Source organism: Achroia grisella, unplaced genomic scaffold (genome assembly GCF_030625045.1).
Source record: "Achroia grisella isolate CSIRO2021 unplaced genomic scaffold, CSIRO_AGI_Agris_v1 utg509, whole genome shotgun sequence".
NCBI lineage: Eukaryota > Metazoa > Arthropoda > Insecta > Lepidoptera > Pyralidae > Achroia > Achroia grisella.
The window spans coordinates 3,013,575-3,027,440 of NW_026712902.1; the positions used below are offsets into that span (position 1 = coordinate 3,013,575).

The 13,866-nt window shown below is 33.8% G+C and overlaps 1 protein-coding gene across 2 annotated transcripts in view; it reads right to left on the minus strand.

Moving 5' to 3' along the window:
* The window catches only part of LOC131846257 (protein tweety-like), a 96,331-nt gene that overhangs the window by 12,897 nt on the left and 69,568 nt on the right, over positions 1 to 13,866 (minus strand). The window contains exons 1-5 of one of the 2 annotated variants that reach the window (XM_059195521.1): positions 12,328 to 12,407; positions 8,191 to 8,265; positions 4,853 to 5,019; positions 3,861 to 3,989; positions 1,389 to 1,532 (exon numbers count right to left, since the gene is read on the minus strand). In XM_059195521.1, the coding sequence (XP_059051504.1) occupies positions 1,389 to 1,532; positions 3,861 to 3,989; positions 4,853 to 4,987 (408 nt within the window). In that variant the 5' untranslated portion in view covers positions 4,988 to 5,019; positions 8,191 to 8,265; positions 12,328 to 12,407. Of the gene's footprint in view, positions 1 to 1,388; positions 1,533 to 3,860; positions 3,990 to 4,852; positions 5,020 to 8,190; positions 8,266 to 12,327; positions 12,408 to 13,866 lie in introns of those variants that run through there. The other variant, XM_059195520.1, reaches the window with a different exon arrangement.

Here is a 13,866-nt window from a genome sequence, read left to right on the forward strand (position 1 = left end):
TAATCGATTTTTCAGTACAAATGTAAATAACCAACGACACTAATAATGTACTACTATATTCCGTTCTTTGAAACGGAACACTGCTATAATACAAAATAATGAAAATTTACTGTTCACAACGACTCATTAAAAGCATCATCGAATAATGCGCTGTAATAAAATCCTGTTATCGATTATTCAAAAAAATCGATAATACATGTATTTATTTTTAATATGACAACACTTCATACATAAGTATTATTGGAAATAGTATTACTTGCTTGTTCGGCTATTTTTAATTTACTTAAAATTTTTTTATATGTTTAATTTACAATAATGATATATTAAGTGCTTATTATTGGAAAATATAAAAAAGACATTTAATTAGGCCGATACAAATGACAACAATGCCATCTATGAAAGCATTTTGAAAACATTGAGCCCCGTATTAGCACTGATTAAATTAATTAAGTACTGGAAAATAACAAAATGAGTAAATATATGAAAATTACTTTTCTAAACGCATTATTTCATTTTAACATGTATATATAACTTTTTAAAAATTGATTAAACATTTTTGTAAACACAGTTTTGTTTTTTAAAACGTTTGCAAAACTATGAAGAATTCCATCGATACCAATCACGCCATCTATATGCAACTTTTAGCAATAATAATGGCTACTTCCTCACGGATTGCCACTGATAATAATAATAATAATAATAAGATGGGAATACTAATAATAATAACCCTGGACAAAGCCATCTAGTCCCAAACTAAGAAGAGCTTATGAGTGTAAAATTTCAATATTTTTTTTAAATACGAAACGCGCGAAGGTATGTACACAAAACATAGTAAGTAAAGTAGCAATCGGTTTTATTTTACATAACTGGAAAACCACACGACCCATCTCACAATAAGTGGAAACCGTCGCTTATATACATAAACAGCACAACGGACATCATGCGTTGCCATTCCAGAGGCCATTCGCTGCTTTTCGACCGAAACATCTCTTACGAAACAAGTTGCGTGACAACGTTAAAAAAAAAAGACTTAATTAATTCTCATGAACACCTATATATATAATAATAATAATAAGATGGGAATACTAATAATAATAACCCTGGACAAAGCCATCTAGTCCCAAACTAAGAAGAGCTTATGAGTGTAAAATTAAAATATTTTTTTAAATACATACATAATATGCACAAAATACGAGACAAAGGTGCACACGCAAATTGTACTTTATTTACATTACGTACTTATATAGGTGTCTATCTCTAACACTCAATGAAAATCCCGTGCATGAACAACTATTGCCGTGCATTGTCCTTCAAGTAATCGCTTAGTGAGGCTTTGCTAAATAAATATAATTTAACAGATGTTTTAAATTTATTTGAAGATTATCTACCTGGTTCTTCACTGTATTGACCAAGGCAGCCAATTGGTTCCCGGCCTGGATGCTCTGCAGCATCGCGTTGTGTAGATCGTCATTTCCAAACAGGCCCATGCCAATAGCACCGCAACACAGCACCGACAGTATCATCAGGGTTATCTGAAATAATATTTTTTTTATTGTACAGAATTTTTTATTTTATAAATTAAAATAGGTATCGCTAAAAATATCTTCAACTAATCTCAGAATCAGTCTTGATTATAATTTAATTAACTATAAATTATATATTTATTTAGATTAGTAGAGAATGTAGTTATAATTCTAAAATAGGTAGGTATATGTATAAGGACATTAAATATTATTTATAAATAGTTATCAAATTTTAGCATGACATGCAGAATATATAATTATTATCATTTTCATGAATATAATATGCAAAATATATGTTACTATCTGTGCCCGGGATTGGTCTGTGTGGAATAGACTACTAATGACGAATTTCCATTAAAATTTTCATCCCATATTTCATTTTACCCTACAAAGGTAATATTATTACAAACTTTGAATGTTATATTTAATCAACCTTAAAAACAAATTTTAAGCTTTTGCTATAAAAATTACGATACTTCTATACAACCTTACTTCTTTCCTTTTCACATTTTTTTTGCATTAAAAAGTAGCCTATGTCCTTTCTAGACCATCTATGTACCAAATTTCATTAAAATCGGTTCAGTAGTTTTGGCGAGAAAACACGACAGACAGATAGAGTAACTTTCGCATTTATAATATTAGCGAGGAAGTAAGGGATACTAATATTGTCTTTGTGGTAACCACACTCACTACAACAATATGACAACTGTTACGAGCAGCTCGTCCATCGTTCTTTTTATAAATATTTAGATTATTTTGATATTCTTTTGACACTATAAAATATTTAAAAATCAAATCATTCCCGCATTTTCAAAATAATCGTATAGTAATCCCGCTCTAATTACGACCTAGTTATACCAAAACAAAATGCATCACATCTGTAATTCCAAGTAAGTGCTTGGGCGTTTAATAACTAAAACAAAAGCTAATAAACTATTAAAATGTTCTCCACACGTCGCATCGGTCACCATATGGCGCCGGCATTATAATGCTGTGGGAAATGGCCGATTATATTCACAGCTATCTCAGTTATATTTAGAATGTCTCCCCTTGCATCTGCAATCTTGTCTAATCTGTGGTTTCTCTCAAAACAATAAACTAAGAAATATATCTTAAATAGAAATTACACTGAATTACACAAGTCTTATTTCCCTCATTTTTTATTCTGTTTTTGGGTATTTTTATGGCTCTGAGTTGAAGAAAATACTGGGATATTGCTAATAACTTTATTTTATAATTATATTTTTGATATATACAGTCTTATCATTTTGACGAAAAAAATGTAGTTAGGTTTTCGATATTTTACAACCAAAAATATAGCAAAAACAATCGGGATTAATTACACAACATCTTGTTGACGAATATCGAAATATCAACAAAATATATTTCAGTGTTCAATAAAAAACGCACATAGTAAATGACGGAAGTTAGCTGTAACTCAAAAACAAAAGCTGAAGAGAAAAACTGTTGCTATATTCAAACAATACGCGTTAATTGGAGGTAGAAACGGAAATAAATCGAAGAAAACAATTTTTTTTCTGTTGACCAGTGTCATTATTCTTTATTTATCTATAATTACATTTAATAAGATATGTAATCGATTTCTTACTGTAATATTTCTTTTGCTATAATAATTGTATATGTGATTATTAGTCCACTCCTATTCTAATTTACCTGATCAATTTAACTCTGTTCCTATCCAAACTCCGCCTACCCGTTTCCTAAACTTGTTTTTGGCGAATGCACATTGTCCCAAGCCAAGTTTAAAATGATTTTACATCATATAACGAGAAATTAGATACAAACATACATGGTCATATCTATACTTATAATAAATATGTAGAGAGGTCAATTCTGTACATGAAATATATTTCCAAAATAACTATCAGGGGGTGATCAGTGATCGATACTGATGCCAAAAATGCAATCAGTAAAATTTTTGTCTGTCTATGTGTTCGTTATAGAAACAAAAACTACTCGACGGATTTTAACGAAACTTGGTACAATTATTCTTCATACTCCTGTGCAGGTTATAGTATACCTTTCATCACACTACGACCAATCGGAGCAGAGCAGTGAAGGGAAATGTTAGGAAAACACATCAAAACCACGGAACCGTGAGGAAGGACATGGGCTACTTATTGTACGAAAAACGACGGAAACGCAGACGAAGTCGCAGGCAACAGCTAGTTCATAAATAAAAATGTATATACGGTGCGGGGAATTGAACCCGAGACCATTAGAAGTAAGGCGGTGTGTACCACTCTAACGAGACCATCTAATTAAAGTCGAAGTCAATGACAGCATGGTATAAATGAAGCTGTAATTATAGCTAACCTTCAGGGCAGAGATACTGCGCGGAGGTCGCTGTTTCCTGTCGCAGCATCTTGTCAGCAGGTATATCAGCAATACAGTCAGTGTCAGTATCAACCACGCGCCGGGAATCGAGCCGAGGATGCCTAAGCTCTGAAATTAGAAATAATGTGTTATAGGACTTCTGTAATTAGAATGGCAAGCAAGCTTACGGCCCACCTTATAGTAAGCGGTAGCCGTCGCCAATTAATTGTTTGTAATGTGGGCTAATAACGTGGTATATTGCTTGAAATGGCAAGCAATATACCACGTTACGTTGACATCCACATCTTTTCCAACGGAAAACATTCACCATGAATTTATCACGATGCGCTAACTGACTTGACCTCGCACGCTGCTTTCTGTAGTGTGGAAAACAGAAGCTAATGTCAGGTGCCCGACTATATGATGAATAGTAATAATATCTCAGGACAATTTACACAGCGTCATATAGTAAGGTATGCAAGATTGTGTTATTGATAACTTATATTTAATAATTAGATATTTTTGTTGTAAATTCATACATAATATATAAAACACTCAGACCGTTATAAGCTATCATACTTAGGAATACAAATGTTTATACCTTTCGAGGAATCGAACTTGCGACCATCGGAACTAAAGCAGCGTGCTAAACCGCTAGACCACAGAGGCCGTCAATGTTTGGTCCAATGAAATGAATAAATGAAAGGTTTGAAACGAATGAAAGAAATGAAATGAACGAAAATAATGAAACGATAGAAACAATAAAATGAATGAAACGAATGAAATAAATGAAATGATAGAAATAAATGAAATGAATGAAAATAATGAAACAATAGAAACAATAAAATGAATGAAATAAATGAAAATAATGAAACGATAGAAACAATAAAATGAATGAAACGAATGAAATAAATGAAATGAATGAAACGGATGAAATGCATTAAATTAATGATGATTCCATTTTTGGCGGTTTAAGCAAGAGTACAGCATACCTCGAGGTAGACGGGCGAGTTGGGCGCGAACGTGTCGTTCACTCTGTGCAGCGTGACATTGATGTGTGGCAAGGAGTGCAGCAGCCGCGAGAGACGCGGCGGCGTGTACTCGTCAGAGACGCCAGACGCGCCCATCGCCACCTGTCGCCCTCGCCTTCACACCACACCTGCAACGACAAACACGGCACCATGTAGTTACATCATAAGAAGCACCTACCTATGAGGAGACGTAGTGGATTGTTAGCAATCTGGACTAATAACTCCAATGTTAACAATGTACGATGTTCGGTTGACCTCCACGTGGTTCCCCTTGCAAACCATCGCGATAAATTTGTTAATTGCTTACAATAGAAGAGGCACCGATATATGAGGGGACGAAGGAGACAGTAATGTGGACTAATAACCCCATTTCTAGCAATTTACCATCTCAGGTTGACTTCAACGTGGTTCTCCCTGAAAACCATCGCGATAAATTTGTTAATTGCTAGAGTACCATGTCAGGTTGACCTCCACGTGGTTATAAATTCATAGTGAATTTATCACGATGGGTGAACTGACCTGACCTCATGTTCATTTTATCATCCTCCACTGGTGCCCCGCCAGCGTAAACCGTTAGCACAGGCGAGTGCACCATTTCACTATTATCCATAAGACCTACCTGTAACTCATCCGAAAGACTAGACAGTCATAATATGATGGCCATAATGCTCTTCATGTACTAAGAAGATGGTTACCAATTACAATCAGATCGTCGGTTTGTTATCTTTATATAGTTGACGCCGCTGTCTGTTCGTTTATATCTTTTAAATTATGCAAAGGATTTTATTGCAATTTTCAGCAATAGATAGAGTGATTCAAGAGGAAGGTTTATATGTATAATACATTCGTGTTATAGTATAGAACAAACAACAAAATAAATTCAAAGATTTATAATGCATCCGTGCGAAGCCGGGTCTGTTCGCTAGTATTATCATAAAATGTAGAACAGCATTATAGGAAGATCTGAGCATGCGTATACCTCCCACAGTTCGGTAAGTGTAATTATAGATCCTTAGCTTGACTTAAGCATATAATAGATAAAAAGATTTAATGACTTGTTTATTAACACTTCCGTAAAATTCGTATTGTATCTTTATCCTTGCAAATTTTTAAATATTGATTAGTTGAATATGCAAATTGTTGTTATTTCAATTAAATAAAGCAGCAATTTTGAATTAAAATTTATATACAGAAGAAATATATTTTTATCCTAACATACGATAACAAGTGAACCTAAAGTTTTATCAAAAAATCACAACTAGGTGAATTATCACTCCTATTTCATAATAATTCTAACAATGGTCATCTAATGTTATCTATCGAAAACCAATTTGAATATTCAACACGTTTTCAAACAGATGCCAATCAAATTAGCACTTCTCTGCGAATGCCCAGCCAACATCTGGCATCTAACATGAGGGATGTGCAAATTTTTGCAAAGCATCTATCGATTTAAAATTTAAATGATATATATCGATTTGAAAAAGAGAACATAAAGACAGTTATAAAATCTGCAAGTTATATTTTAAAATAATAGATATGATATGACGTTTATTAATTTATAAACTTAACTGGAACTGTTGAAGGAATTTATCTTAGCATTTTGTCATTTTACAAATATTTCTACTAGTATTATATATATAAACCTTCCTCTTGAGTCACTCAATCTATTACTAAAAACTACATTAAAATCCGTTGCATAGTTTAAAAGATCTAAGCGAACAGATACCGGAAGCGACTTCATTTTATACTATATAAAGATTTAATAACACTAATTTCCTGCCTGTCTGGCAGGAAAATCGAAGTAAAAAAAACAACAATTTATAATCCTACAACACCAAATACAATGTATATAATCTACAATATAGAATCTATACAATCATACTGATCGATTTGAAAAGTTCTTTTCTCATTAGTATCCTACATTATACCTGATGAACATACACTATAGAATATTTAAAAAACAATTAGGAATCCATATGAAAACAATAATACAACCCAACATATGAATATAATCTTTATATCGCGTACGTTGCAGAAATTATTGACAATAAAGCAAAGTCATACATGTTAAACAGCCGGTGTGGTACTAGGGCAAATCTAGTCGATAAATATCGGATAACGAGTGTCCCCTCACTAAAGAATTTATTTAACACCATATTGGTCAACATTGTTATTTTAGGACGGCAATGGTTTTACATAATATTATGATGATTTTAAATTATCTATTCTATTGTAATTCAATATTTCTCACCTCTCCTTTCATAATATTTTAAAGTATTAAATAGTAGTAGTGGTATCAGAAGTAGACTTCATACAAAATCGATGACTACGATGTCCTCTGAAAGCTGTATTTCGGATTTACATTGTCAACTCGCCCGGTGAAGCTGTAAAGGCCAGCTGCGGCCAACAGCATTTGAGTAGTCAGAAAAAAATGACGCTGTTATTTATACGTACAAACACACACCCACAGGGGGGAAGGTGATTGTTAGTAATGTGGACTAATGATCCTATTGCTAGCAATGTACCATGTCAGGTCGACCTCCACGCGGTTCTCCCTGGAAACCATCGTGATAAATTTCCGGTGAATTTGTCACGATGGGCTAACTGATCTGACTTCATGTTCATCCTATCATCCTCCACTGGTACCCCGCCAGCGTAAACCGTTAGCGCAGGCGGGTGCACCATTCCATTATCATCCTCTAAAAAAAAAAAAACACACACCCACACACACATAGACACACACGCATGCACACATATACACGCAGTAATAGATAATAAGCATAAGAATAATAAAAAACAGATTAAGATTTTTTATATAACTTTTATAGTTGCCGTACCGCACTTTGTATGCCATAATCAACTATAAATAATCGTACTGTAAGATTATATGTAAATAAATAAAATAGTAGGATTGTAACAAGAACAATAAATAAAAAAAAAATACATAAAATTAAGACAAATCACGGGATCTTACCAGGTTTCATTTATTTTAATTTCCCGTGAAATCTTAGAGAGGAAGTCCTAGGAACCTCGGCATATAAGTTTTAAACAAAGGATCCACTTATTCACTGCTTAGCTACAATAACAAATCAGGAACTGAACAGAACACTAATAAGCTAACCACAAATGTTATTATTTAAATTGAATGTCATCTAATTTAATTTAATATTCAATTTTCCCATTAACAAAGTACAATTGACTCAAGTGTTGATCGTCATCGAAGTGTACATATATAGTTTTATTTGTTACATTTAAATGGCGATGATTACGCATTGGTTTATAAAGAACACACTGACCGCAAAATACGAGTAGATCCGCTTCTATGAAGTCATAGCTCACAGTTCGATCATCGCATCACCATGGGCACACATCTGTAACAAATAAACAATTATAATATTAATAACTGATTGGGATAACTAAACACTAAAGAAACTTATTCTAAATTTAGTAATGACATATTGTAATTTAAGTAATGTAAATTAAATATTGTAATGGTTGAAAACTGTGATTGGTACAGTTTATGCTGTAAATAATATAAATGACGTAGTGGAGTAACTTGAAACAGTCATGCTCGCTATAAAGTTCAAACTTGTGGCGGATTGGTGGATCGGGTCGATATGCTCCCTCTAATATGGTTGAGTGCAATGATGGCTGGCTCAGCCGTCATACTCGTGAACGGGTGCTGCTCGTGGGGACTGGTCTGTTCAGGTTGTGATCACTGATTAGATTTTTCGTTTTTTTTTTTTTTCAATACCATATGCTGGTGGTAACTCTATTCTCCCAAATTTGAATTTATGAAATTATATAATTGTAATTATGTACAACATTTAAAAAAAACATACGAGCTGAGTTTCTTGTCAGTTCTTCTCATCTCGAAATCATTCCGAACTGACGGTAGATTTGACATATCATAAGAATCTGTAATAGACCTACATGAATAAAGATATTTTGAATTTGAATTTACCGACCAGCAATATTTCCGAACCGATACAAAATTGAAATCTTCAAGAAAAGGTTTATTCCTTCTTAAAAGGCTGGCAATATACATACTCGCAATTCCCTTGGTGTTGGAGGTGCTTATGAACATCGATAATCACTATCCATCATGTGAACCATTTGTCTCCTACGACACGTATTTTATGATACAGACTATTTACCGTTGTGTAATATTTGATGGTATTTTTTTTTTATTTATTTATTTCAGGCTACTAATGGCTCATATTATAAATACCTTACAGACTAACATAGATATGTAATAATAACATAAATGTAAATCATCTCCGTGGTTACGCCACTGACAACGACAATCTGCCTGAAAATAAAAGAAATCACATGTTGACATGGTAATAAACGTGGATTAACACAATTGCAGTGCATCGTACGTTCAGGGGTGTCACGCAATCAATGCAAACTGTATGTATATAGTGACCATCTATACTTACAATAATATAACATTATAAAGCTGAAGAGTTTGTTTGTTTGAACGCGCTAATCTCAGGAACTACTGGTTCGAATTGAAAAATTATTTTTGTGTTGAATAGTCCATTTGTCGAGGAAGGCTTTAAGCTATATAACATTACGCTACGACCAATAGAAGCGGAGCTGCAATGAAAAATATTGAAAAAGGTGGGGAAATGAAACGTAGACAAAGTTCCGTGAGTCAGCTAGTTAATTAAATAAAACCTCATTATAGTATTTTTTCTAATGGGTAATTTAATTGCTGCCTTAAAACCAGCGCTGTATAGGTGCACCTCATTGAGGTTGTACTTATATCAGCAACAGCTGAGGCAACTCCTATTGCCAACTTCGTATGTTATTTTTTATTTCTTATTTTGTGTATTATTTGTAATTTGTTGGGTTATGTTGGCAATAAATGAATTATCTATCTATCTATTTACATTCTGAAATGACCAAACTAATTACGTTTTCTTTGTTGATCATAATAATAATGTAATTCTTTATTGTGCACAGAAAGATATTTATAAATAAGGAACTTTACATAATTGTGCTAAACAAAACGTCTTATCGTTTAAAGCAATATTTTATATGGATAATGGAATAGTGCACCCTCCTGCGCTAACGGTACATGCTGAAGCCCAGTGGAAGATAGCCTCGAAGATATCGAGCTCCCAATACTGAATTGAGTCAGCAAAACTAGAAATTAGTCGATGGATTAACTTATTTTTGATACTTTTAAATATAGATGTTTTTCTACACTTTTGAATTGAGTAGTCAAGGGGTCCAGTACTACAAACATTAATATTTAATATTAAAGGCAACTTTACCGAGGTCTCTTTCAGATATTAATAAACTCAATTTATCGAGGATGTTAGAAAACTTGTTTATAACCAAACACAACTTATATATATAAAAAATGAACTTTAAATATCCTTTCAGATACATCTATAGCGTCTATATTAATGTTATAAAGAAGAAAAGGGTTGGAATTAGGATAGTCAGGATAATCTACAGTAATACTGATCTGATTTTAATTTTTTTAATGGTTGAATAACACATTTATAAAGGAAGGCTGCAAGTTAAAGGTCAAAGATGTCATGTCTCCTATAATTTTACTGCCTAATCTACACCCTACAAGATGTCACGCCTCCTATTCTGTAATTTCATTGCGGTTGTCGCAGTGATGTTGGAATCGTTTGGATTGGGTCCGCAATTTCACAATTGCCAACCCTACAGGCAATTCACGCAACAATTTAGTTCTTCAATTTAATGGGTGCACGCAGTACTGGCCTGCGTTCTGTGCCGGCGTGTCTGATCACTCCGCGTCCCACTAACTCGTGCCGTGATCTTTAAACCCGTTTTAATTAATTAATCGTGAACTAAACGTGGATTAATCGTGGATTGCAATGGACCAATGAATACTAAATGGAACTTAAGTGATTATTCTCTGTGAGGATTTAATCTGGATTTTAATCTGTAAATTTGTTGTTAGATACATAAGTATAACTAATATTAGCTACGAATTTGCTTGCGTTTGATATTAAAGATTGTCTGTATCTGTCTTCTTTATACAATATATCTGCAAGTCAAAATTCATTAAGATTTTATGAGCAGTTAAGTCTTAAAAAGGTAACAAACAGGCAAACATATAATATAATATCCCCTGGAGAATTCACAAAGCGTCACCTAGTTCCAAGCAGAGCATGCGTTATGGGTACTAGACAACTGATATAAATACCTACATTTTTTTAAAATCCATATACAATATTCCTAGAAAACACCCATACCGATACAAACATACTCATGAATACAAATGTTTGTACCGTGCGAGAAATAATCGAACCCGAGACCATAGAATAGCTGTGTGCTAAACCGCTAGCCTATCAAACGTTTGCCGCTGTTGCATTTATAATACTAGCTGTTGTACGCTAAATCCACCGGTTTTTCTGAGATAATAAATACAATGATACAATTTATCTTCCTAATTTGATCCATTCAGCTTTGTATAGTCGTGGTAAACAAATATACATAAAAAAAGAAACGCCTGCGTACTTTTATTTTTAGTATAAATTTGCCTTTTTTAAATCTCTTTCGTCAAGTTTTCTAACTTTTTCTAAGTATCAACTGTCCTCTCAGCTCTCATGTTCTAACAGTTTCTACTACGAAATGACAAATCCAAAATTTCATCCAACAATTTCACATATTGTCAATTATTTAATTTACAATGGTACAATTTGTTAAAGGATTATATAATTTTGTGTTTCTTTTATTCCCATCGGTTAACAGACATAAAGTTATACGTTTACAAAGTCGCGGGTTCAGCTAGTTCATGAGATTGATAATTTGAAATGCTAAGATAACACTGAACCTTTGTTTACAAACTTCCATCAAAATTACTGTCCCTGTTACATATCTTAATTAGGGCCTCATCCCAGTTCCATCTAATTGACCCGCGTTGGGGTCAAGGCATTTACCTACTACCACAATAATGACAAAGACATGTAGAAGTTTCCTCTTAGATAGACCTAAACCTAAAATTGAAGAGAAAGGAATCCTTAGTAATCGGCTAACAAAATACCTCTACATGTCGACCTCCGCGCAATGCCACATGGAAACCATCGTCATAAATGCCTGGTAAATTCGCAACAATGTGCTAATTCTTTCTTAAATGGCCGGCAAATTACTTGCAATTCCATTGGTGTTATAGGTGCTCATGTGCGGCGACAATTACTTACCTTCAGGTGAGCCGCAAGTTCGTTTCTCCCAATGTTATAAAAAAATGGCCTAAATTCATCCTAGTCTTTTAATCGTCCACTGCTCCCTTAAGTACCGTATACCGGTAGCGCAGGCCTATTTATTCGATGCCATTATAAATAAACCTGGTAAGACCGAAGGAGCAAAAGATTGTTAAGAACACCGACTCTTTAACTAACAAGGTGTACCCTATGTCCCTTGGAAACCATTCTGAAAGATACCTCTGAATTGTTTCTGGCGAATTCTTCACCACGGGCTAACTGACGTAACTTCATCCTCATCATACTCCACTGACACCCCGCCAGTTGCTGTTAGCACTGGCAGAAACACCATTTTAAAGTTACAACGTTATAAATACTATTCTAAGGACTATTAAATACACTAAGCACTAATTTATGGGTCTAAGCTCTATTAAATACAGACCCATTTCGGTACACTAGAACATTCTAGAATCCGTGTCAAACATATCTGGACTAATTCTATTATTTTCTCTGTCTACATTCCCTCTCGCCCACGAGTGTCATACGTCTAAATCAGGACAATAACCAAGTATGTTTAAAAGGTACTCGGAGATGGATACTAATAGATATTTATGGCCGTTGTAGTTTCGTGTATTTCAATTACCCAAGACGGCTGCGAAATGATTCAATTTAAAAAAAATTACTGTATTAAAATTAGAAATTGTCAATATCTATATTCCCATAGTAATGTTTTAAATTTCTGCCCGAGACTAAAAAAGCCTACCTCAGTCTCCTGGATTAATTTATTGTTTTGTCATCGTCTTTCACCAGAGAGTCAGCCAGAATCACTCAATTCAAACAGACAATTATTTTTTGTGTACGCCAGATTTGTACTCACGACTTTTTGTAAATCTGTGTAGTAAACGTCTAGTAGCGCTCATCATTACATAGTATAAAACAAAGTCGCTGTCTGTCCGTCCCAAAGTATGCTGAAATCTTTAAAACTGCGCAACGGTTTTTGGAGGGGCTTTTTTTAATAGATAGTGATTCAAGAGGAAGGTTTATGTGTATAATACATATACACCCATGCGAAGCCGGGGTAAGCTAGTAATGTAATATTCTATATTTGAAATGTGTGTAACTAAAGATATACATATTGACGTAGGTTTATCTGAACATCTGTCAGATGGAGGCGACCCTGACACATCGTCAGGACGTCACTCGTCAGATTGTGTCAGTCAAATTGACGCGCTAAAAGCTTTCAGCGGCGACTGTACAAACATCGGCGCTAATAGACAGCACCTCTGATTCAATTCATATTATTGATATTAACTTGTAAATAAGAAATATGAAATATATCTATAGAGATGACTAGCTGTTACCCGCGACTATGTCGGATATTTTGTCATGAAAGACAGGCTATGTCCGTCCTTGTGGATACCATCTAACTTATTAATAAGTTAATCTGGTACACGAATAATTTTATGGTAAATAACTCAGCTGACTCCGTCAGCTCGTGACCACGGCTAGTTCAACCTAGTCGAAACGATGAGAGAGATAAATACATTTATTAATTATCAAATTATTGGTGTTAAACTCGGCTAACTATATTAATAGACTAGATTAAATGCGAATTTAAAAAATAAGTACCATCAGTCTTCACATCAAATTTTATTTAGTCGTCAACATCTGTTCACACAGACAGTTTTTATTTTATAATATTAGTAAATATGGACAGAAGTCCCTACTTTTTTTATTTATTGAAAAAAAATATTTTAATCTTCTTTCGCACCATATAAC